The 27,348-nt window shown below is 38.8% G+C and overlaps 1 protein-coding gene across 2 annotated transcripts in view; it reads right to left on the bottom strand.

The window, feature by feature from the left end:
• Positions 1 to 9,257: 9,257 nt before the first annotated feature.
• LOC127435058 (dedicator of cytokinesis protein 4-like) overlaps positions 9,258 to 27,348 on the bottom strand; it is a 149,984-nt gene continuing 131,893 nt past the window's right edge. For both annotated transcript variants that reach the window (XM_051688204.1, XM_051688205.1), the window contains exons 48-52: positions 26,787 to 26,893; positions 22,098 to 22,170; positions 19,028 to 19,123; positions 18,546 to 18,604; positions 9,258 to 10,524 (exon numbers count right to left, since the gene is read on the bottom strand). In XM_051688204.1, coding sequence (XP_051544164.1) covers positions 10,105 to 10,524; positions 18,546 to 18,604; positions 19,028 to 19,123; positions 22,098 to 22,170; positions 26,787 to 26,893 — 755 coding nt within the window. In that variant the 3' untranslated portion in view covers positions 9,258 to 10,104. The remainder of the gene's footprint in view (positions 10,525 to 18,545; positions 18,605 to 19,027; positions 19,124 to 22,097; positions 22,171 to 26,786; positions 26,894 to 27,348) is intronic.

Genomic DNA, 27,348 nt, shown 5'->3' with positions numbered 1-27,348 from the left:
TAAAAAAAATAAAAAATAAAAAACATTTTAACTCAGCGTGGAGTAAATATTTCAAAGCGCACAGTTGGAGGTGGTCAGCGGGAAAGAGCTTTGGCAGCTGGTGCCTGGCAGGGCTCTGTGGTGGGGGACGTGACGCAGCTTCCTTCACAAATGAGGACAGATGGAGAGGGTGAGTGACCCAGCACACAAAACTTGTTGTTAGATATTCATTATTACAAGACCTGTGTTGGTGAGCTGTCTCTGCTGTTCATTATCAGCTTTGGTATTCAGTAAAATCAGGGGACTAACAAGTAATAACCTCCCACAGGAGAATGTTGTTGCTCAGAGAGAGTTGCTCTTTCAAAGATCAGGAGACTAAATAGAGTGCACAGTTATGTTTTGTTACAGTATTAACTATGTCTCAGATGTTTCTCCTAAAATTCTCTAGGAGACGTAAAAATAAACAACTATGAATTTGCATTTTCTGAGCCTGGAATATTCCTTTAAGCAAAAAAAATAAAAATTCACAAGCTCATGATTACATTCTGATATGATTTGATTCAATACTCATTCATATGGGTGTGTTTCAGTAATGATGCTTTTTTGCTTACATATGAAAGCAATTTTCTCAGCTAATGCTGTAAACTATACAGGGGACCTTTTAAACTGGTACCTTATGGAAATATTAAAAAAATTAACAATAGGGCTGAAACTATGCGGTTCAATTGCTATTTATTTAACAGATTTAATCATCAGCACAACCAAAACTGAAGTAAACTTTAAAGTAAAAGATTAATCTTGGGATTTTAGAATCAATATCAGGATCGTTCAAATAAAGATCACAATTAATTGGAAAATCTATATTTTAACCCAGACCTATATTTATTTTTTTAATGGTTACCTTTCTTAGATTAATAATGAAAATAGCACACAAAACATATACTCAACAATAACAAAAGAAAGATGAACAATTGTACAGCCATTGCAATTTATTTTTGATCTCCTGTCATGAGGGAATGTTTTGGGTTGAATCGATCACATGACTGCGTAACATGAGAACAAATACGTCATCGTTTTCAGATATCTCTGTTTTCGCTGTCCACACTACAGCACGAAGACATCGTTTCCAAATTTATCCACTTAGAAGAGCATTTTCGAAAAGCTCAGTTTTCGCTGTCAAAAATGCCATCTCAGTGTGTACAGAAAGCCATAACATAGCAAAAAAGATGCATTTTAAAATGAAAATGTATTAGTGTGGCCTCAAACTCCGTCCTTTAAAAACAATAGTGTAGAGACACAGCCAAAAAAAAATCTTCTATTATCTCAGTAATTCACTGTGTCTGTTATTTGTGTAATTTACAGAGAAACATCATTAAGTTTAGGCCTGTTTTTAAAGATTTGCTCCATTGTTCTACACACTAATGAACAATGTTCACAGCTAGATCATCTAATTTGCTCTTCCGTGCCCTAGGAGGGCTGCCAATGGCAAATTGATATCAACACAAATGACATCAAGTTACAAGGCAGTCAAACGGCAGGAACGACGGATGGAGTCGCATCGTGCGAATACGGTATCGATATGGTCACATCATTTGAGCGAGAGAGTGCAGAGCGGATTGATTTAGGCTGATTTGTGCTTAATTAAGAAGAGAAATCTTCCACAGGGGAGTTTGCAGTTCCTCGCTGTCTGTCTGTGTAATTTATAAGTCAGCCTCAGTTTCCACACCTTCGGTATTCAAGTGCGAGGGAAACAAAGACTGTATTGACTCAATACAGAGCAGACTAGCCACTAATTAGGGAGCGAATTACAGAAAAGGACAATAACACTGAGGTATAGTGGCAGTCACAGCTGTTGTGTGAAATATTCAAGGATTTCAAAGTTCACAAGAGGAAAATAAGGACGAAGATGGAGAAAAAATGCTGTTGAGATGCCATGATGCTGACCACAGAACATGGGCTAACATAAGCAGAAAATCAATATGAGTGGTGTACGTGGCTCCCCGAGGAGCACACAAACACAGCCATTGCATCGAGGTAATAACCACAAAGCAATGAACTCACTTTCTCTGTCAGCAGCTCCAGTCACCGTCAACATTACACATGGCCCTTAGGTTGAGATTCACTTCCATTTGAGCTAAACATAGTTGCATTGTCCTGGTCGTTAGAGCCGTAGCCTTGTGGGCAAACCACAGTTCGAATCACACTTCAAGGTCCTTCTCCTCAGGCATTTCCTCTCACACTCTCTTCACTGACTAACCTCTATCTAATGAACCAAAGAATTCTATAAAAATACCAAAATTATAACTAAAAAAATGGCACGGTGGCTCAGTGGGTAGCACTGTCACCTCACAGCAACAAAGTCCCTGGTTCGAGTCCCAGCTCACCCAGGCCATTTCTGTGTGGAGTTCGCATTTTCTCCCTGTGTTTGCGTGGGTTTCCTCTGGGTGCTCTGGTTTCCCCCACAGTCCAAAAAAAAGAACATGTTAAGTGAATTGGAAACTCTAAATTGCTTATAGGTGTGAGTGTAACGAACGATAGTGAGAAACACTCAAACAGACCCAAGAGCAGAGGAACAGTTCAAAGGATTTATTAACAGTAATAATGAGCAGTCATTGGGTTGAGGAATGTAGAAAATCCCGACACCGGCTGCAGCAGTGGGAAGCGATCTCCAATGGCATGTGCGTCGTAATCTCGCAAGGGGAAATCCATGAAGAGTGTGTTCGTAGGATGAGTGGGTGCATTGAGGAAGTCAGGAACAAATTCGTAGAATCCTCCGTTGAAGCTTAGTGAGATGCAGAACAATGCCCAGCAGAGATGAGCGAACTTAACTCCCGACACCTGGGCAGAGATGAGGGATCCTCCATGGAAGACCAGCTGGCACGCAGCAATACTGGAAGGCAACCACACACCCGATACGCGGGTACCCAACAGATACATGAGACAGGACCAACTAGGCAGAGAGAGTGAGGTTAGTACTCAATGTCAAACAGCTATCTATAATGCAAACACATTACAAACTACAACAAACTACATTCAACATTAAACAATCCAGCCAAGGACATGACACAGGGGGATTAAAATAGGCATGAACAAACAAGGAACAGGTGCCACTTGCCAGCTGAAAGTTGGCATGATCAGGGTTCCCATGGAAACGCTGATTCCGTGTGCCAGCGGCACCTGAAACACACGAGGAAGAAAACGTCAACACGCTTGGAACAAAACAAACAGGGAACGATGATGCCACGGTCCTCGTCAGAGCCAACCTGACACACAAAGAACGTACGCAAAACACGAGACAGATGGGACAATAATGCCATGGTCCCGCCAGACAGAAACCCAACCTGACAAGGTGACAGGACCGTGACAGTGAGAGTGTGAATATGTATGTCTCTGTGTGTTATGGACTGGCCACCTGTCTAGGGTGTTTCCAGGGATAGGCTACAGCACTACCCACAACCCTACATAGGACAAGTGGCTATAGAAGATGGATGGATGGCTGTAATAGATGACTCGCAGAAAATTCACAAAGTTCACAGTATACATACTGCTTGCTACTTTCCTTCAAATACAGCAGGAAGCATGCTACTATGAACTTACCCCAAGGTAATGTGACAGGACAGGATTTCCTTTCAAGTATATGGCTGTGAACAGAAAGAAACATGTTTTATCTGCTGGGAAACGAAAGCAGATAAAAAGAGAATGAAATACCATGAACATCTCTGATACATTAATAAATGTAAAGTATAGCAGAAAGGAGATCCAACATTTTCATGGCACAACCGCTGCGGTGGGAGTATAATTACAGATAACATACCCTCTGTACTAACAGTAGGGAACAAAAAAAAAAAAATGACTCAACCAAATAACATGAAATAACATAATCATAACCCAGCATGACTGTGGAGGACGTGCAGTTTAGAGGCAGGGTTGCTGACAAGTGCATATACAAAGTCACAGCTGCATGTGTGGCGCCCAAGGCAAATTTATCTCATAGCGTTCAACTTTAGTTTTCTCCTCCCACATCCACCCACCACCAGTGGTGAAATACAGATCAATAGTTAAGATGGCAAGAACATCGACTGCTAGATTAGAGTTTAGGATGAAGCAATGATCTGACAGAAAAAGCGCCATTGAAAGAATCAACACTTTTAATACCGCTCAAAGGCAAGTTGTGCAAGGTCAAGCAACCTTTATGCAAAGGCGACGACTCTGAGAAAATGAAGACTCAAGAAGGCTTTTTAAAATGTACCCCTTGGGCGAGTATCAGCATACAGGATGCAGAAGTGCTTCATTGTGCCCTTGATCAGTTGTAATTCCTCAATTGATTGCACTATAGTGTCCTCTCTGTGAGTGGAGACATTACCGTGGTGTTTCCATTCAGCCCTGATGATAGGCAGTTCACTTAAGTGCTTTAATGTCACGGCCTGGTCAGCAGATTTCTGTCCTTTCAATCTATCTAGTGCCACTGGAACAAGGCAGCTGGTGAAAGCTCTGTATCAAAACCTAGAGCGTAAAGTCATCAAGACATTTTTATTTGTATAGCGCTTTTCACAACACACATCGTTTCAAAGCAGCTTTACGTAAAATTATGCTATAACAGAGAATTAAGCTGTAAGGTCTTTAGAGCTTCTCTTTCGAAACGCACAGATGAGTCGCGCATTGCCAACACGTGATCTGGTCAAGTTTATCTGTCTGCATCCCGCAAGACAACATGCAGTCGCTGTATGATTCATGTTGTCTTAAAGGTGAAGTGTGTAATTTCTGCACTACTAGTGGCACCAAACAGAATTACAAAAATAAAGTATGTTTTCAAACAACCTTAGCCAACACCCCTTAAACTCATCATGCCATTTTGCACTCTCTGATTCCCTATGAACAAATACGGCATAAAAAATAATAAGCAATAAACGTTTAACGTCATAATAAACAAGACCACTATTACAAACACACCGGACATAAAGCATGGCAGAGGAATTGGGTCGTCCGATAACATCGCCGGATTGAACGACAGCTGGGTGTGCGGGGGACACAGCACATAAGGTAGGATGGTTCTTCTGGTAACTAGTAAGTGTAACGACAGTGCCGTTTCTGACCATTTTTGCACCCTAGGCGAGATCGCTGTTGTAAATGCAACACCAATGTTCACTCTGGTTTTACTTCATTCTCTGTCTCTGTGTCTCATAGCACGTCTTTGAATTTTACCAAAACTAAATTTATTTTCCTGTGTACACATCTGCGATGGGTGTTTATATATCCCTGGCTGAACAAGTAGCCATGACCCTAAGTCTTGCTATAGGTTGAGCTAGAAAGAGATGGGTGGGGCTGAGCGGGCCGCTCAAAATATAAATAACAATGTATGGGAGGCTCAGTGTTTATACTTTTGGGGGAGGTAAACCCATGAATGTCTTACTTATAGTTGTCAATGAACAATAAACTGCTATATAAGAATGCATTTTGACATCAAAAAAGTTACATACTTCACCTTTAACTGTGTAAATTTGACAAAGAATAACTTTTAATTTATGTGTCACGTTTCATACTATTAAACCGAAGATATAAATGGTGACATTAAACATTTCTCTGTTCTGTTTTCTCCAGTTCGCTCACAAGCTAACCAGTTAGCCTATTAGCTTAGCATATGCTAGCTTTTTCTCCTCTTCATTTTCATCACATTTCTCCTCAATGTCACCACCTATTGATAGGGCAGTATGATCTTTGCGGTCAGGTTTAGGTGTAGGGATATTTTTAGGGTTGCTGAAACAAATAAACACAACAAACACAGTGTATGAATATGAGTTGTTGCAAGACTTTAGCATTTCACCTGTTATTTCACCTGTAGAGGTGTGTCTTTTAGTGGGCGTGTCTTGTAGTAGTCTTGCAGGATGCAGACAGACCCTTCTCGATCTGGTTGAACATGCTTACTGTCTTACTTGCGTTACTGTGGTGGTACTCAAGGGGGCAATATAGTTAACTTCAGAAGTGTGCGCCATTAAACTGGATGTGTTATTATTCAGGTAAGTTTCTATAAATGTAATGACTTTAAATTACTTGCTCAGCAATATTCTTTTGAAACTTTTGCTCCACCATGGCAGTAGTTGACTTGAAAGAAAAAACTCACCGTAGAAACAGACACTAATTTCCGCTATAGCGCTCCTTGTGGTGTCGAAAAAAAAAATGCAACACGTACTTGCGTTGTGTTATGATTTGCAGTCTGACACATTTTGCTACGCAACTACGTACAATACCGAGCTTGCATAGCTGGAAGCATCTTGCGTAAAGTATGCTTCGGCCGTAAAAATGTATTCCAGTAAGTTAGCATTTGCATATCGTGTACAAAGTTAGCATGAGTGTACAAAGCACACACAAATATTCAGAAAAATGTAAAAAAAAATATATATCATTTTGAACTATTTTTATAGATACCTTTCAGTTTTAAGTGAAATATCATTATATTTATATTCAGCATTACTTTCGACTTGTGTGTCAACTTTGTTGCCTCCAAATATGGCCAATATCTTATTTAAAAACAGGCCAGCATAATTTTAAAGCTGACATTTTGGAACAACCTTCATGTTTGGAATGTATGATGTCTTAAGATGCCGTCTAGGTAGGCAGATCACTAGGTTTTGGAATAGAGCTTGGAACAGTACCTACAGTATAACATCATTTTAGGTGGTCCAGAAATAAAAAAAAAAAACATTTAATTTGAATTCAAAGTCCTTTAGGAGGGTTTAAATCCCATTTAGTGTTATATATTTTTCAAGGTTCTACATTGGCCATGGAGGTGTGAAGAGTAAGGGTTCAAAAACACACTGAGCGGGCATTCATGTATAGATCATCATCATCATCATCAATGGAAGTACCACCATCTCAGGTGTGGAGAGTAGTCCAAACATCTAAGTACAAATAAAACATCTCACATTTGAGTAAGTTCTGGGAGATTTGTTAGCCTACATCAATGCTCTGTTTGATGTTCAACAGAAATTCCCATATGATATCGGCAAGAGTGCTTAGAGGTCATAATACAGGAACCCCTCTCCAAAAAAATAAAAAATAAAAAAAAAACTAACCAAAAAAGAAAAAGAGAGAAGAAACGAAGGCAGTTAAAACCAACAGTCAAATCCCAATAAGCCACTGATACAGGAAATCAGAGGGATGAAAAGCTAAATCTATTATCCATAAGCTCAGTTTGAAATTTTTCTTTGCTGATGAATCTCGTTCCCAGTGGAGCCTATGGAAACTCTGTGTTCTTCAGGGTTTGCCAAGAAAGAAAAACACCTTGAGCTTCTAAAGCACCTTGAGACTGTGTATAATGCAGAGCACAAACAAGGTAAGGCAACTTTAAGACCTGCATTTCTCCTTCCCAGCATTTGACAGTGCCTATAAACTGAAACTTCCCTGGGCGTTTAGAAACTAAATGAGAGGTACTTTGGAGCAGTCTGGGCAAAAGTTCACAAAATCTAGCAGCAAAGGCTTGGAATATCTATTTTGAGAGTCTTTTAAGATATGTTAAGATTTTACTGTTCCATTGAACTCTTCCCAATTACATTTACAATGATGCCATTATTTTTCATGTGAATTGTGAACTTTCTTGGACAACACTTTACGTCTCAGACAAGGAACAAAGTTACCATAACAGCAGGGAGTCTTCAAACGTCCCAGAACAGCATGATGGAATTATGTGTGCAAATACAGGTCTTACTAAACAGAGACAATCCCATGAATAATGCATCCAGTTTCTGCAACCTGGAGGAATACCAATAAGCTTCTGACTTTTCTGGAGTTATGATCCTTATTACAGGTCCATTGGGCTGTCAAAGAATCTAATATCTCAAGTTAACACACTTATATACATACTGTATACTGACTCCATTTACATTTCAAGAAACCTGAATTATATACTTCTTGGTTGGTTTCTACCGGCATTACATAATCAGTGTTAACTTGCATATTATAGCACTGAATAAAAGGAAATTGGTTCTATATAGGCGTTAACATTTAAAGAAAGAACGCAATGAACTGTTGCATCAAAATGTGCTTGTTGGAAATGTTTATTAGACAGGAAGTCATTAGAATGTAAATGTGTTAGGTGCAGTCTCAACCTCATTTTCTCCACACTCACAAAATACATACATATTTGACAATTATCAACCTAATTTGCTGTTCAAACATTCGAAGCTGTAAATTTGTTATAGCTACACTTTTGTTTCTGTTAAAAACACGGTATTTAAAATAGACAAGACATTGTATTTGGCATAATTACAACAATCTTGCTATTTAATTTACAGTTCTATACTCAAGTACTGATTTTTATGAATGTCTTCATTCGACATTCGCAACAAGTCAGAGTCTCCTAAAATGCGACCATAAAAAAGGTGAAAATAAAAATCATACTCAAGTTAATTTGAGAATCAATAGGAAATATAAAACAAACAAATCGCACTGAGTTAGGTGATCACATTTTTTACTAAGAAGAAATAGCTGGTCTCGCTCCTTATTCACCATTATTAATTTGCCAAAAAATTGTACAACTAACTTGGCAAGATTCAGACAACAAATTAAATTCTCATGCATTATGCACCAACATTCATGAAGGCTTTTTGCAGATGTTACACTACGACTTTGAGCAGTGCAAACATGTCTGTCATCTACAAAAGCATCTATGGATGTTTAGGCATATATGAAAATGTGTAATAATCATTCAAATCTGCTATACGTACATTCTCTCGCTCCTATTACCTGTATTCTTACTAGTAAATGAAACGTAGATCAAACAAAGGGGGCTGTCCAGATGTGCCAATCCAGTTTTGAATTGGAATGCAATTACTGATAAAGTGTGAACACAAATGGCACCCATATTATCCAATGGCAGGCTGAATCTCTGTAATGCCCGTGCACAGATAAAATATCTTTTTTATTGGGCTGTACCCTTTCTAGACATCCAGCAGCAATACAGTACAGCAGTTTTTACAGTGGAGTCTATTACAGTGTATATCTAACACTCTATTTGCATCCTAATAAAGCATCTTCGAGTTCAGGGCATCCATTTCCTTACAGCCCACCTGTTTCGCACGACACTTGGCAGAACTCCATCCATCTGCATTTACACTGTGTAGGCAAAGGTGCTCCATGCAAAAATCCTAGTTAGGACTCACTACAACCCCCAAAACTCAATGCTTATTGGCTCTGAAGAGCTTACATAGCCCTGTCCACAGTACCTTTTCAATTACAAAGATTGGCGGAATAAACAAAACTTCTTTTTTTTTTTCCCAGAAGCATTTTCAACATTAGCAAGGTTGGCAGTTTATACTGTGAAATTTTACTGATTTGTCTAATCTTTGATAGATTTGTAGTAATGAGAATAGAGACTATGGTGAAATTTTTTTACAAAAGCAGCGACCTAATTTCAAAGAAAACACGACACTGGGAATATACTCAGTGCTAGCATTATTACAGATGAATTCTAGCACCATTTGGCTATATAAAAAGTACAAAGTACTTTAAATCGTGCATTAACCGTTAAAAAAAAAGTTTTCAAATCTTAAGGCAAAACTTATCAACCTTTATAATACATATTAGCATTGATAAATCTATGACAAATCTTAGAAAATACCATGTTTTAGAGTTAATTCAGGGGCTTGTGATATTTGACAAGTGAATATAAGACCTAAAAAGTGCACAAAAATGCATATCCCTGTATCATCTCTCACTCTCTAAATATATTTATATTAATATTTAATAAAAATAACCCAGTCTATTTATTTAACATTAAACTGGGAGTTTGGATTTGTAAACCCATAGAGATTAAAGATGAAAAATCTGTTGTCATTTACTCACCGTCACGTACTTTCAAACTCTATGAACACATGAGATGTTAGGCAGAATGTTAGCCTCAGTCACCATTCTCTTTCATGGCACCTTTTTTTTTCTCCATACAAGGAAAGTGGATGGTGACTGAGGCTAACACTCTGCCTAACACCTCCTTTTGTGATCCACATAAGAAAGAAAGTCATACAGATTTGGAACATCATGAGGATGAGTAAATGACAGAAGTTTCATTTTTGGGTGAACTATCCCTTTAAGTGTAAAAGTGCAAATGGTGGAGTTGGTGTTCGGGGTGCAACGTTAGAGCTGCGAGACTTTCCTCGGAATGGGTCTGGGTCTGGGAAACTGGTCGGGTCGGCGTGGTTCAGTGTCTTGCTTTCGAATCTGGTAGGGTTTCGGCGGAATTGGCGGTGCGTCGACATTTGGGTGAATCGACAGGCTTGGGGGAAGGGGCATCTGCCTGCGGGGGTTTCGCTCATGTATGCTGTAAGGAGGCGGAGTCTTGTTCTCCCGTCGAAAGAGCTCATCCGAGCCGCTGGAGGTGGAGTTTGGGAGGGCGTGGTCAGCGGGCGTGGTCTCGGTACCTGAGGCCTCAGAGACACTACAGCGACTGAGCGAGGAGATGCCGCTGCTGTAGCTTCCCGAAAGCACCGGCGAGTTAGACACCAACCCTGCAGACTGGCATTCTGTGGGCGAGGGGGTAAACGGGGGCGCCACACTCTGCAAATATAAAAAAAAAAATACACACAATGAGAGAGAATGCATGAAGTTTTGCACTTGTACTGTATTTGGGTAGTTGATGCATAATGTTTTAATTTAGTCTGTATTGCACTGAATGATTTCTCAATACACTGAATTATTAATAAGTTATTTAAAATTCTAATTCAACATTTTTGATGCAGAATCTTTTGAGAAAATAATCACAGTGTAACAGGGAAGGAAACTGTCAAATTCAAAAAAAGCAACTTTCCGCATCGTAGAGCTGACCTGAGCACTGGAAGGTCAAATTACAACATTCAGCGATTTTGGCTCTATTCCTTTGAGGCAAAACTGTCTCTCTTAATTATGAACATAATTTCTAAGAAATTAAATCTGCAACTAAAACTGAAGCTTTTCCAAGGATTTAATTTCACTGAATAAAGGGTATTTAGTCTGACTGCACTCTGGAGAAAACTTCAAACTAAAACTTTCCGCTGGAATAATTCATCTATATAAAGCAATTACAAACAGAATATACACACTTGAGAATGGTGAAACAGTTCGCTTTCAAATAAACATACCAATTGTCTTTGTTCATTTATCTAATTTCCTGCTAAAAAGACCATTATAAGTTGAGTTTTTGATGCTGGCATGCTGGTGTCGCCACCAGGTTGCTTAAATTGCATCACCAGAAAGACTTGTTTCACCAGAAGGAAAAAGGTCAATATGGTGTTTGTAGGAATGGTCAGTTTTTCAAATCAGCTATAAAATCTTTCATAAATTGTGCTTCTTTAGCTTAAACCTGGCTTAAAAACCTTGACTGATCCTTAAAAAAAAGTTTTCAGACAGGAAATAGCTTGCCTTAGGGACCTTGGTATAAGGGTCACTGACAAAAAAAAGGTTGTCAGAGGTGATACAAATTCTACAAAATCTTTAAAAAATCTAGTTTAAAACACATCTTTTTGTTCATGTAAGTTTCAAACATTTTTGAAAAACATTCATAGCATTTTCTACAAAAAGTTTATTTAATGACTTGAAAAATGTCAAGTGGTGTAACCATCAAGTAAATGGTATTAAAATCATTTCCTTGCTCCTTGAAAACATGCGAGTGTACACAACTTAATCATTAATTTAAAACTTTTTAAACATATCTTTCCAAGGATTTTTTTTTATTTTATTTTTTTATAAAACTTATTTTTATAAGTTTTCTTCTGTTTCCTTAATGTGACCTGAACAAAATGAGCCTTTTCATAAAATTGTCAAAATACATTAGGGATGTCATAAAAATATAGACATATCTATTATTGATCGGCACATTATTTTATCGATAAATTTGAGGCATCGATATATTAACATCAGACGACATTTAAATTAAAAGCCTATTTTGTGTGTTTTCACTTCACTGCCTGTTGCATTCCATTTAAACTAGTCTGACATAATAGCTTTGGGAGACCACAAGGGGGCGACATAACATTTAGTGAAGCCGGTCACAGCGTGGACAAGGCACAGATGTAACACACACTTTACGAGCTGATGGCAGTCCAAAGTTATGAAGGTTTTTGTACTTCTCCAAGCAGGGGCGGACTGGGACTAAAAGTGGCTTTCTGGCCCAGAGTGGCCCACTAAACCTGGCCCGCAACACACCACACCACACCGGCTCATTGATTTCATTTTCCGGCTCAATTTAAAATGTTTGTGTTAAAAAAAATAAAAAATAAAAAAAATAAATAAAAAGACATTTCTATTGACTGCTATTCATGACAATGGGCCCCACTAGTGCAAAAATTGTCATAACTTTAAAACATATAAAACCACTGTAAATGTGATGAGGCGATTTCTTAGAGAAAGCACTAAAAATAAGCACTTTATAGCTCAGACAAATAACATGTCCGAAAAAATATTTTTCCCAACATACAGATATTAGGTTAAAATGTACTTGAAAGTACAAAGGAAAGTGTGTATTTAAGGTGCTGTGACATATCAACATAAAGATCTTAATCTTCCCTAGATTATTCTTGAGAAAAAGTGAAAAGCCCTATGCTTTGACAAGCACTGTTTCTGCTATTCTTTAAACAAAGTAAGCCTCAAAGACTCAAATAGCTATAAAGTAATATATTTCATGACTTATTTTCTGTATTTTTATCAGGTATGAGCATTATTCAGTAAGCTGCACTTCAGCTCCCAACGGTATGAATATATTATGCAAATGACAGAGTGCGAACATACGGAAATGCGCTACGATGTGTAAGTAATTTCAAAATAAATGTCATGTTAGTTTTTCCAAAATAAAAGCCATTGTATTGATTTTACCTTACAGTTTTTTTTGAATATTCACTCTGTAATGGAGTCTGCACGGGCATGTTGGAGCCCAGGGCGGCTGCCTATATCGCCTGTAGGACAGGCCGGTACTTGCGCAGCAACGAGCTGGCCCAAATTACCCAGCAGCCCACCAGGAAAACACCAGAAGCTCCCGATGGCCAGTCCGCCCCATTAACAAAATAACAGTGATGAGTTTGCAGGTTAGTGTATGAAACTGGTGTAACTGCGCAAACTGAATGATTAAAAATGGTGACATTTATTATGCAATTTCCCTGTATGAAGCAGTGAATAGGTATTTCATTCAAGCTGTCAAACCACAAAACGGCTCTATGAAAGATACTTTTTAACAACATATCATCCAGTAATGACTGCAGTAAATAATCTATGTCCTTTGATAATGATTTTGGTCGAATTTAATGATAAACTATGCGAGTTGAGCTTCTTGGCGCTGCAGAATTTTTAACAGCCTCCGGAGACGGCAAGCCTGAGGTGTGTGCGTACCTTCATAGAAAATAATTGTTTCAAATTTTAGAACGCACCATGTCATCTGCCAGACACGTCCAATGCGCGACCCACTTTAATTAACCCAGCCAATCACACTTTACCAAAGTTGTGTTTAGAAGTATCTTTGAAAAGACTATTGTGCAACAAGCGGCCCTATTTATATCTGAATAAAATAATTCCTGATATATAATTGATAATCATCTGTAAAATCTAACGATTATCGATACGTGAACATGGCAGCAGTTTACATACACCTTAGCAAAATACATTTAAAATCATTTTTTCACAATTCCTGACATTTAATGGTAGAAAACATTCCCTGTCTTAGGTCAGTTAGGATCACTACTTTATTTTCAGGATGTGAAATGTCAGAATAATTGTAGAGAGAATTATATATTTCAGCTTTTATTTCTTTCATCACATTCCCAGTGGGTCAGAAGTTTACATGCACTTTGTTAGTATTTGGTAGTATTGCATTTAAATTGTTTAACTTGAGTCAAATGTCTCACAATAAGCTGATGTAATTTTGGCCCATTCCTCCAGACAGAACTGGTGTAACGGAATCAGGTTTGTAGGACTCCTTGATTGCACACACTTTTTCAATTCTGCCCCCAAATTTTCAGATTGAGGTCAGGGCTTTGTGATGGCCACTCCAATACCTTAACTTTGTTATCCTTAAGCCATTCTGCCACAACTTTTGAGGTATGCTTGGGGTCATTGTCCATTTGGAAGACCCATTTGTGACCAAGCTTTAACTTCCTGGCTGACATCTTGAGATGTTGCTTCAATAAAGTTGGGATGGTGTTCTTCGGTTTGCAAGCCTCACCCTTTTTCCTCCAAACATAACGATGGTCATTATAGCCAAACAGTTACATTTATGTTTCATTAGACCAGAGGACATTTCTTCAAAAAAGAAGATCTTTGTCCCCATGTGCACTTGCAAACTGTAGTCTGGCTTTTTTATGGCAGTTTTGGAGCAGTTGCTTCTTCCTTGCTGAGCAGCCTTTCAGGTTATATCGATATAGGACTCGTTTTACTGTGGATATAGATACTTGTCTACCTGTTTCCTCCAGCATCTTTACAAGGTCCTTTACTGTTGTTCTGGGATTGATTTGCACTTTTCGCACCAAACTACGTTCATCTCTAGGTGACAGAATGCGTCTCCTTTCTGAGCGGTATGATGGCTGCTTGGTCCCATGGTGTTTATACGTGTACTATTATTTGTACAGATGATCATGGTACTTTCAGGCATTTGGAACTTGCTCCCAAGGATGAATCAGACTTGTGGAGATCCACAATTATTTTCTGAGGTCTTGGCTAATTTCTTTAGATTTTCCCATGATGTCAAGCAAAGAGGCACTGAGTTTGAAGGTAGGCCTTAAAATAAATCCACAGGTACACCTCCAATTGACTCCAATTAGCCTATCAGAAGCTAATTGGCTAATTATCTCAAATTTGACATAATTTTCTGGAATTATCCGAGCTGCTTAAAGGCACAGTTAACTTAAAGTTAACTGTGCACAGTTAAAGGGGCAGTGGTGGCTCAGCGGTTAAGGCTTTGGGTTACTGATCAGAAGGTCAGGGGTTCAAGCCCCAGCACTGCCAAGATGCCACTGTTGGGCCCTTGACCCTATCTGCTCAAGGGGCGCTGTATCATGGCTGACCCTGCACTCTGATCCCAGCTTAGCTGGGATATATGAAAAAAAAAAAGAATTTCACTGTACATGTGTGATAAATAAAATTATTATTATTAATTATATTATTACTTAGTGTATGTAAACTTCTGACCCACTGGAATTGTGATATAGTCAATTAAAAGTGAAACAATCTGTCTGTAAACAACTGTTGGAAAAATTACTTGTGTCATGCACAAAGTAGATGTCCTAAATGACTTGCCAAAACTATAGTTTGCTAATATGAAATCTATGGAGTGGTTACATTTTTTTTTTTTAAATGTACAGTTGTGCTCAAAAGTTTGCATACCCTGGCAGAAATTGTGACATTTTGGCATTGATTTAGAAAATATGACTGATCATGCAAAAAAACTCTTATTTGAGAGTTTATTTATTGGCTTCTTTTTAAATCATAATGATAACAGAAATCACCCAAATGGCCCTTATCAAAAGTTTACATACTCTTGAATGTTTGGCCTTGTTACGGACACACATGGTGACACAGACAGGTTTAAATGGCAAATAAAGGTTAATTTCCCACACCTGTGGCTTTTTAAATTGCAATTAGTGCCTGTGTATAAATAGTCAATAAGTTTGTTAGCTCTCACGTGGATGCACTAAGCAGGCTAGATACTGAGCCATGAGGAGCAGAAAATAACTGTCAAAAGACCTGCATAACAAGATAATGGAACATTATAAATATGGAAAAGGATATAAAAATATATCCAAAGCCTTGAAAATGCCAGTCGGTACTGTTCAGGGATCTCTTGATACCAAGTCAAGGTCAGGTAGACCAAGAAAGATTTCAGCCACAACTGCCAGAATTGTTCAGGATACAAAGAAAAACCCACAGGTAACCTCAGGAGAAATACAGGCTGCTCTGGAAAAAGACGGTGTGGTTGTTTCAAGGAGCACAATACGAGGATACTTGAACAAAAATGAGCTGCATGGTCGAGTTGCCAGAAAGAAGCCAATGCCACAAAAAAAATCCGGTTACAACATGCCCGACAACACCTTGAGACACCTCACAGCTTCTGGCACACTGTAATTTGGAGTGATGAGACCAAAATAGAAATTTATGATCACAACCATAAGCGCTAGGTTTGGAGAGGGGTCAACAAGTATTGTGCTCCTTGAAACAACCACAGTGTCTTTTTCCAGAGCAGCCTGTATTTCTCCTGAGGTTACCTGTGGGTTTTTCTTTGTATCCCGAACAATTCTTCTGGCATTTGTGGCTAAAATCTTTCTTGGTCTTCCCACAGGTGTGGGAAATTAACCTTTAATTGCCATTTAAACCTGTGTGTGTCATCTTGTGTGTCTGTAACAAGGCCAAACATTCAAGGGTATGTAAACTTTTGATCAGGGCCATTTGGGTGATTTCTGTTATCATTATGATTTAAAAAGGAGCCAAACAACTATGTGATGATAAATGGCTTCATATGATCACTATCCTTAAATAAAATATATTTTCAAAATCAATGCCAAAATTTCACAATTTCTGCCAGGGCATGCAAACCTTTGAGCACAACTGAATATATATATATATATATATATATATATATATATATATTAACTTCTAAAAACGTCTTACCTGTTTTTAGGTTGTTGTTTTTTGTTTTGTTTTTTGGTCACATGACAAAAGAATAGCTACCTGCATGTTGATTACACCAGCTGAATTTGATTTGGTGGACAAATGATTTGCACATTTTTGTTACATTTTAAAACAACATTGTTCCAATGCTTAAGTAATTAATTTGCTTATTACACCACACTTAGACATTTTTTACTTTAAGCCCCATAAGATATCCAAATGACTTTGAATTTTAAACATTCATCATAGAAGAGGTGCATTCAAGTAACTGTTTTATGTGAAATGCATTTTTTATTGTATTTTTGAATAACTTAATAAACCATAAACCCATAAACCAGAATAAACAGCCTGTACTAGCATGGAAATATGAGCTGGTCACAGCAGGGTTTAAAATCTATGACTGAAATGTATGCATAACTTGTCTGTCATTTTGACAGTGAAGACTCTCTATTTTCATATATGTATAGATGTTCTTGTGTGTGATATTTCATATAGCTCCAGGTTTGAGTGCATTTTTTTTGTCCATCAGTGGTCAAGCAGGTCACACTGTCCTTTTCCGATCCACTGACCCCACTAGATGTGGAGAGTTTTCCTTTCTTTTCATATGGGTTGGGAGCCTGGCAAAAGGTTTAAAGGGTGATTTACAGGTCTATGTGCTTTGCTGAATACCAGGGTACAAATCAATATGCGGAGCAAGGCAAGAACTCAAGGAAACGGCAAGAAATTTAATTATCTGCAACAGAAATAGCAGGAAAAGAGGAGGTGAGGAGTACAGGTTTCTGAGAATCCATCAAAGCAGCACTCAACTTTAAGGGCTGTTTTGTGGTGCGCTGAATGAAGAAAATACACTTTTGTTTAAAACCTGAATAAATGTACTTTAATGCAAAAGAAAAACTGCATAAAGGTAGGGTTGATAATTGCATCTCTGAACCTTTTCAAGGTTTGGTGACCCTTTTTTGGCTATTGTGTCCTACAGTATTTTACATACAGACTAGATTTAAACATATGAAGCAAAACTTGGTCACACTGTGAGAGTGACATTGCTTTTATACACCAGTTTAACAAACTGTAAATAATAATAAAAAAAAATAATATAAATTAAAAAAAATGTTTCACACAAAAATTTGCCAGTTTTTGCATTTCTTTTTCAGCAGCAAACATTAAGTGAGGCATCAAGCACAACTCCGCTCTCTGCACTACTCTTGTACTATGGGTGTTTCATTCATGAATGAATCAGTTGAGTCAATGATTGAATGACTCACTCATAAGACACTTATTTTTTGCCACCTACTGGAGTAAATATACAAAATCTCCAGAAATGGTCACTAAACGAATCGAAATCAAAATGAACGATGAACAGAGTGATACAAATAGGGAAGCATCCCAGCACTCTTGGAACGCTGCTCGTCCAATCAGATTTGAGGTCTGGAACGATAACACTTTATTTTACAGTGTCAATGTTACACATATTAAATGTATTGACTATAGTAATAACAGTCAATTATGCATTATTATAAGTAACTAACCCTAAACCAAACCCTTACCCTAACCCTATAGTGAGTACATGTTGTTACTTAGTAATAATCAGTAATTACTTGTGTAATTACACTGTAACAAGGGCACTGTAAAATCAAATGTAACCTTCGGAACTAACTGTTGTCTGATACATATAATCATGTAATCTAATATACATGTATGCCACCACTGAGATGGAACGGTTCGAGATAGGTTAGTGGATTCTGGAGTGCCAGTCGAATTGGAAACCTCTGGAAAGTTCTGGCGCTAACACACAAACACAGTGTCTTTCTCATTAATCATGAGCCCAGTTGGACTGACTAGAGCCTGAACCAGTTTAGATGCCCTGGATTGAGCCCCTAGACAGTAAACATCCACAACAGTAAATACATCAAAGGTCAATACACAAAAACACTCTACACAGCAAGAAAGGGTCATACCTTTTGAGGCGAGCGTGATATCATCACAGGGGACTGTGATCTTGTCTTGGTCGGAGAACCTATTAAGGGACACAAAAAAACAATCTTCACTTGATACAGGAGCTTGAGACCATAAACACACGATCATAGGAAAAAGACCCACATCTGAAAGGTGATGAAAGAGAAAATGTGCAGTTTCAATCTTGAGTTTGAAGGTTTTAATGAAGTCATAGACATGTCATGCAGATTAAATTCAGAAATGCTTTGAGAAAGTTGATCAAGCAGGATTAAATGACAGAGTTTGGGGAGAATCCTGCTGTAAGATTTTTTCGCAGAGTAACTCAGATCCCAAAGACGAATCTAACTGGCGTCCGTCACGATATTGAGAGACGTAGAAGTTAAGATGAGTGAGAAACCAAGAGAAATCCAGACAGAGGAGTTAAAAGGTTTTTAATACATCTATGTGAGTCTAAGGGATCAGCTGCAGCAGATTTCTCTTTTACCTGTGTATGGTGGCCTAGGAGGGACAGGGGGGCCCTTTCCGTTTGAATCAGAGAGCGGCGTGTCTAGACTCCAGCTACTAACTGCAGGCTTGACCACTTTCACACACAAAACATGCATTTCAGGAAAATCCAGTCAATCCAGTTCATAACAGAATGTAAAACAGGGCACATTTGATTAAAAGTACACAAAAGAATACAGAATAGACATGATGAAATCACATACTATGAAATCATAATGAAAGAGAATGCAGCTTTTTGTTCTTGTTTGTTAGCTATGAAGCTACTGTATCTATATGCTAGTGCGCTATTAAAAAGCTGACTAAATTATCTTTAAGCAGATATATTGTATGCATTTTAAACTTGCAGTCTTTCTGTTCCAGGAAAAAGGGATAAAAATAATAATGATGTCATTTTTGTTGAATAAAATGCTTTCTAGAATGAGAAAGTCCCTCCCATTAATACCACCTGCCTTTGACTAGCAATAGAAAGTAGCAAATCATGGTTGATTACAGTGACACAAACTAAACACTACTGGATATTTAAAAATTTAAAAAAAGGATGGGCAATTAAATATGCCCGACCCAAATTTACAGTCTCAACAGGAAATAGATCAAGACAAGAAATGGGATCATTAACAGATTTTTTTTATTTTATTTTTTTTGATGTCTAATAACAAGAAAAAAATTGTTGTCTTGGCATAGTTCCAGCTAGTTTTTCTGACATTCTAATGACATTTTAACTCAGTGCATCTGGAAAGTATTCACAGAGCTTCACTTTTTCCACAATTTGTTATGTTACAGCCTTATTCCAAAATGGATTAAATTCATTATTTTCCTCAAAATTCTACAAACAATACCCCATAATGACAACGTGAAAGAAGTTTGTTTGAAATCTTTGCCAGTTTATTAAAAATAAAAAACGAAAAAAAATCACATGTACATAAGTATTCACAGCCTTTGCTCAATACTTTGTTGAAGCACCTTTGGCACCAGTTACAGCCTCAAGTCTTTTTGAGTATGATGCTACAAGCTTGGCACACCTATTTTTGGGCAGTTTCTCCCATTCTTCTTTGCAGAACCTCTCAAGCTCCATCAGGTTGGATGGGGAGCGTCGGTGCACAGCCATTTTCAGATCTCTCCAGAGATGTTCGATCGGGTTCAAGTCTGGGCTCTGAATAGGCCACTCAAGGACATTCACACAGTTGTCCCGGAGCCACTCCTTTGTTATCTTGGCTGTGTGCTTAGGGTCGTTGTCCTGTTGGAAGATGAACCTTCGCCCCAGTCTGAGGTCCAGAGTGCTCTGGAGCAGGTTTTCATCAAGGATGTCTCTGTACATTGCTGCATTCATAATTCCCTCGATCCTGACTAGTCTCCCAGTCCCTGCCGCTGAAAAACATCCCCACAGCATGATGCTGCCACCACCATGCTTCACTGTAGGGATGGTATTGGCCAGGTGATGAGCGGTGCCTGGTTTCCTCCAGACATGAAACTTGCCATTCAGGCCAAAGAGTTCAATCTTTGTTTCTCATGGTCTGAGAGTCTTTCAGGTGCCTTTTGGCAAACTCCAGGCAGGCTGTCATGTGCCTTTTACTGAGGAGTGGCTTCCGCCTGGCCACTCTAACATACAGGCCTGATTGGTGGAGTGCTGCAGAGATGGTTGTTCTTCTGGAAGGTTCTCCTCTCTCCACAGAGAAACGCTGGAGCTCTGTCAGAGTGACCATCGGGTTCTTGGTCACCTCCCTGACTAAGGCCCTTCTCCCCCGATCGCTCTAGGAAGAGTCCTGGTGGTTCCAAACTTCTTCCATTTACGGATGATGGAGGCCACTGTGCTCATTGGGACCTTCAATGCTGCAGAAATGTTTCTGTACCCTTCCCCAGATCTGTGCCTCGATACAATCCTGTCTCGGAGGTCTACAGACAATTCCTTGGACTTCATGGCTTGGTTTGTGCTCTGACATGCACTCTTAACTGTGGGACCTCATATAGACAGGTGTGTGCCTTTCCAAATCATGTCCAATCAACTGAATTTATCACAGGTGGACTCCAATCAAGTTGTAGAAACATCAAGGATGATCAGTGGAAACCTCAATTTTGAGTGTCATGGCAAAGACTGTGAATACTTATGTACATGTGATTTCTTAAGTCTTTCTAAAGTCTTAGGCACATAAGATGTTTCACAAAAACATTTGTCTTAAGATGGTTATTTATATCTGCTACTTTAGTGTGTCAATAGGAAATATAAATGTTAGACTCCCAAACATTCATTTTGCAAATAGAATAGAATAGAAGAACAGGGAGCCCTGCAACAGATGGCATGGCCCTCACAGAGCCCCCCACTGAACATTGTGTCAGTCTGGGATTACACGAAGAGACAGAAGTATTTGAGACAGCCTAAATAAATAAAAGAACTGTGGCGAATTCTCCAAGAAGCTTGGAACATCCTATCTGCCAACAACCAAGAAAAACTATGTCCAGGGGTAATTAGTAGAATTGGTGCTATTTTGAAGGCAAAAGTGTTCACACCAAAAATGTATTTAGCTCTTTTTCTGTTTACTGGACTTTGTATGACGTTAACTGATTAATGAAAACTATTTATGTCATTATTTTTTTAAGAAATCCTCACTTCTTAACTTTTATAATAGTACTTTTGCACAGTACTATTATATATATATATATATATATATATATATATATATATATATATATAATTCTAAATATATAAGTAATTCACAAATCTGCTAAGTAAATGTAAATAATAAAGAATTTAAATAATTGACTATTGACTAACATTATAAATAATATATCTCCTCAAAATCTCCCCATCAATCGTGATAAACATGAGACTGTGTGACCCACAGTCACACAGTCACAGCTGTCAAAACACAGGTACACACACAGGTGATGTCACATACAGCACACAGGAGTGGTGGTCTGTCAGCTAGCATCAGATCTGGTGAGGCGACCACGAGACCCCCATCTCTTCAAACCACTCTCTTCACAGTGAGTTGACAGACTCTATGTGAATAAGTCCTGAAGACTTGAATGCTTGCATGCACAGATAAACCACTCACCTTTATCGGGGGTGGAGATGTTGGGATCACTGCGTGGCAAGGATGCATCGCCTGCTGAGTGAGGAACTGGCCTCTGTGAAAGAGTTTTACATCAGATAAACGTGGTCGTGGTTTGTGGCTCCATTGTGAAAGCATGTCATTATGACTGATAATACTACACAAGGCTTAAAGGTGCATTCAGTAATTTTTTAACTCCTAAAGCCATGAATTGTAATTTTGCACTATATTTAGGAAATCATGTCCACTCACATTAAAAGAAGACTCCAGTCATATCAGTAACCTTATAAAAGCTGTTTTATTCTACATTAAGAGGGTCCGCACATGGGGGCGGCAATTTTAGAATCACATGACCAGCCGAATACTACTCGCTTAATCTCAGTAACCGTCCTGTTATTTGACACTTTCACTCATTGATTAAAATAATTATGGCTGACTGAATACAACATTTCTACAATGGCATCTGAAACGGAAAACTATTGATTTTAAATAATGCTGCATCCAAGCTGCTAGGTGTCAGTGTAAGTCCAAGATGACAGAAAGACAAAAGTTACTGAATGCATCTTTAAAATCAAAATATGCTTTGTGTCAAAAATTATATGAGTGGGTAGGAAACCATGCATTTTTAGCAGAGAGACTATATTGTAAGATTATATCCCTGTCATCATAAAAAAAAAATTAAATAACAGAAAGATTGGGTGATTCTCACAAAGCCTGTCAAGAAAATGTACAGTCTAAAACTCTGCTTAGATTTCATCCTAAAAGTGTGCTTAAGCACAGAAGTCAGATTTTGCGTACTCACAAAAAACAAATCAGATTTATAAAACCGTACATACCCCAGAACCTGTGCATAGTTCCCTTAATAAATTCCAGCTAGTGGAAGATTATGCGTACATGCACGTGATTCATTCCCCACCCCGTCTCCTTCCCAAAATAACCATATATGAGTGTACAATGCCTGTTTTTACTATGCATATCCTCATCTGCATACAATTACCATATGCATTTCACCATCCAGACACGTAATTACTGCGTTTAACGATATGAGAAACTGTATTATAGGAGATAATATAGACTGTAAATGTCACATGTGCCCAAAGGTTAGATGCTGCACCATGGAGAAACATTATTTAATAAGATATGAACTTGTTTTCAGAGAATATATCTTGAATATATCTTGGCAAAATGTTTTTTTATCGCTGCAGACATAAATCTAACCTAAGCAATTTTGCTTCTCAGAAAATATTTTAAATCGTTTTAAGAGTGTTTTTATATAGAAGTTAAATATTTAATACTGGAAACAAAATGAAAATGATTAAGATTCTTGTGCAGCACTGTCTGATATCATCGGATTACTAAGATTTTATATTTTACGGGTATTTTATATTATAAAAACAGCTGAATAGCAAATGTACTTTTCATAATGTTTTTATTAGACTACAACGGGGGATTCATTGCGATGAGGGTTGGGAAGAGGAGCAGGCAGCACATTTGATGCGCATCTCATGTGCAATGCTGTACCTGTTTGCAGCTGTACAATACTGTTTCTGATGAGACATGTTTCTCCAATGGTCCGTTCAACTACTGAATGTGGCCAGCAGTGCCTGTCTTATACTGTCTATTTTACCAAGCCATTTCACGTCAGTCAGAGTCAAATGCTGTTCTTATCTCAGTACATTATTTCTGTAATAGCCTTTGGGAACAGAAAATATCACAAACTAAGAAATCATCGCTGTCATTTTAAGTTACTGTGTTCATTCTCTATGATGACACGGGAAAGTCCTCCAAACGCAGCGCACCCCAAACCAATATTTTCTTTTTACAGCTTATATTTGAATGCCTTTTCAATTAGTTACAAAAAATTAATATAGCCTACTATTGGCTTGATAACGATTACTTCTGATTCAAGTGATTAACTGCATATTTTTTATTCTAAATGTGGTGAATTAAATGAAAATTAGAGTTTATAATCAGTCTGTTCAGTTCATTATTTATCCAGCTGGAGTCGCCAATTCACACACAGCAGTAAAAGAGTGCGTACGCACACATTTTCACGTCAAGTTTACTTTTTATAAATCTCATCTTGAGCATGAGAAGCAGCGTGCGAACATTCTTGTGCGTACGCAACGTTTATACATGAGGCCCCTGGTCTTAGTTTACTCCAAAATCGAGAGAAACAAATAATTAGAGCTGTCAAAATTAACGCGTTAATGCTGACTAGATTTAAAAAGTTTAACACATTATTTTTCTTAATCGTTGTGACAAGGAGGAGGGCCGGGCCGGGCCGTGACTATGCATGCCCGGCCCCAAATCGGGCTAATCAGCCGAGGAGAGGGATAAGTGCAGCGGAATGCGGCAGTTCGGGAGAGAGTGAGTCACATGAAGTTCCTATTAAAATATTATTTTGATTGTTTAGCCAGTTCCCGCCACCTCCTTTCCCATGAAGCTAGTAACCTTGTTACATTGGTGCCAAAACCCGGGAAGGAGGAGGGATGCGCTGTCGTGGAGTCCTCGCCACTGCCATCCGCCCAGAGGAGCAGCTGCGGCCATCTGCCGGGGGACGGAGGAGTTGCTGCCGGCCGCCCGGACGTGGAGGAACGGCCGCCGTCCGCAAGGGGAAGAGGGGCTTGCTTCCGGCTGCCTGGAGTGGTGGAGCCGCTGCCAGGGGCAGAGGAGTTCCCTACCGGTCGCCAAAACGCAGAGGGGCGTTCCATCCGCCAGGGGTTTGAGGACTGGCTCTGGTCTGCCCAGGGAGGAGCAGCTGTTTTCCGCCAGAGGGTGGAGGAGTGATCGAGGACCAGGCGACGGCGTGTCTGGGAACCGGTGAGCAAGTTTTTTTTTTTTTTCCCTCCCCTCGTCCCCTCCCCAGCCCTAGAGAGGTGGGGAAAAGCCTGCCGGCAGGCGGGGCTAGAAGCCTGAGGCAAAGGAGGGAGGAGTGTGACGAGGAGGAGGGCAGGACCAGGCCGGGCCGTGACTACACACGCCCGGACCCAATCGGGCTAATCAGCCGAGGAGAGGGATAAGTGCAGCAGAATGCGGCAGTTTGGGAGAGAGCGAGCCACATGCAGCTGCCATGTGTGCATTTATGTTTTTGTGTTTTTTGTTCAAGTTCCTATTAAAATATCACTTTGATTGTTCAGACGGTTCCCGCCGCCTCCGTTCCCATGAAGCTAGTAACCTTGTTACAATCGTGTTTAACGCATTTACCGTTAATACAGCATAAACCAGCATAATCACTGGTTGGAAGGGCGGAAACTTTGCAATGTGTCTGCCCGGAGTCATTACACTGACGGACACATCACAAACACACAGCACTGATTCAGTGTCTGTGATAAAGTGATGGTAAAGGAGCTCTTAACGCTATTTGATGAACAAAAAAAGCCCAAATGGAACACATTTAGTAAGGCAGAACCACGGCAAGTCTTAACTATAACCAAAACACAGAATGAGACATTTTTGTCTGCAAGCACTTTTCATGTGGAGTTCAAAGCGGTGCTCCACGCTGGCACTGATGCCCTGACATGAATCATGAACGCGGATTCACGATTGCTGCAACATAGCAGATAGCCACAGTCCGCCAGCAGATTAATATTGTGGAGGGTTTAATAGATTTAATGCCCATTGCAATGAATATGCAACCTATGTGGGGACTAGCTCTTTTAAGTAGTCTTATTCCCACTTAGACTTTGGGAAACGTTTAATGTTACCTGAATTGGTGCAATTTTACTTAGTTTGGAAAATGTTAATAAAGCACTATAATGTTACATATTGTTTTGTTTTATTTCCTAAGAAGGAAATAAATGCATTTTGACAAGAAGTATATTTAGAGTCAAATTTCAGCACTTTCAAAATCTGCAATTAATAGCAATTAACTATGAAAAATTATGAGATTAATCGCGATAAAAAAACTTTAATCGACTGACAGCACTACAAATAATACATTTTATTTGCATATAGATAATGAATTGGGCATTAAGATTTTGTCCCCCAGTTATAATTATTCCAATTTAAAAAAAAAAAAAAAAAAAGAAAAAGAAAATGCTGCCTTTAATTTTCACTAAATTAATATATATATATATATATATATATATATATATATAAAATCCTTATATTGTATAATTGTACAACTGCATCTTTTTACTGTAATACAGAAGAAGAAAAAAAACTATGGTAATGAGAACCATTACTGAAAACTAAAGAAATAATAAAAGTAAAACGTGCTGACACTTTACGGTAATAAGAGTGTTTAAATGTGCTTTAGTGTCTTAATGGCATTATGCAAAAATTATTCAAGGCTTTATTTTCTTTATTTTTTTCTGTACTGATTTGGGGTTAAACACAACCAAAATATTTCCTTGACAGATTTGGTCAGAATTACTCGATTATGAAAGCATCTTAAGCTTTGTTCTCTACTGTCTTTTAAAAACATGGTAAATGCAAATCATATAAAATTCTTCCAAGAGAGAAGTGATATATATAATATATATAATATAATAAACATTCCTGTAGCTCAACTGGTAGAGCAAGGTGCTAAGGACATCAAGGTCATGGGTTTGATTCCCACGGAACACATAAACTGACTAAATGTATACAACAAATGTACTGCAAGTTGCTTTGGATAAAAGCATCTACCAAATGCAGAAATGTAAATGTAAACAATGATATAAGAATGTTTTATAATCGTCTTCGTACCTGTGTGGAATCCTGGGGGTTTGGATATATGGCACTGCATGGTCTCTCTCGTGGTGAGAGGCAGTTCTCTCGGGAATGTTTGGGTTTATCTGACAACTGCGGTGAACCTGTGAGGAATGAGGAGGTGTAGACAAGGGTGTGATATCAGTAAAACACACACACAAAAGGACATAGATCTTGCCCTCATTTCTTTGCTAATTAGCCAGCACATGAAATAAAGGTATCCGTCCTTGTCAATCCCACCTGCTAAGGCGAGAATTGTGTGGCTGGGGTGACAGACAGCTATTTCGCAAGAAGAGATAGATTCCCAGATGCAGGGAGCGGTCCAAACCTGTTCGAAACACTGACTTCCACCCACAAATCGTCCTCCAGAACAGGACGGAGGGCCACGTCTCCCCTGTGGCCCCTCGTGATAGCCATCAGCAGACTGGAATTCTGCAAGTAGCATTTTACACTGTCTGTAATTCTCCATAAGTGTTTACTGTCTGCCGGTGGTTTATGGGGGTCTCCATGGAGGCAGGGAGGGCTGCCAAGAGGAGACTATAAGATTACATAAATGTCT

This window comes from Myxocyprinus asiaticus, chromosome 45, assembly GCF_019703515.2.
Source record: "Myxocyprinus asiaticus isolate MX2 ecotype Aquarium Trade chromosome 45, UBuf_Myxa_2, whole genome shotgun sequence".
NCBI lineage: Eukaryota > Metazoa > Chordata > Actinopteri > Cypriniformes > Catostomidae > Myxocyprinus > Myxocyprinus asiaticus.
This window is presented reverse-complemented; position numbering and strand designations above follow the sequence as displayed.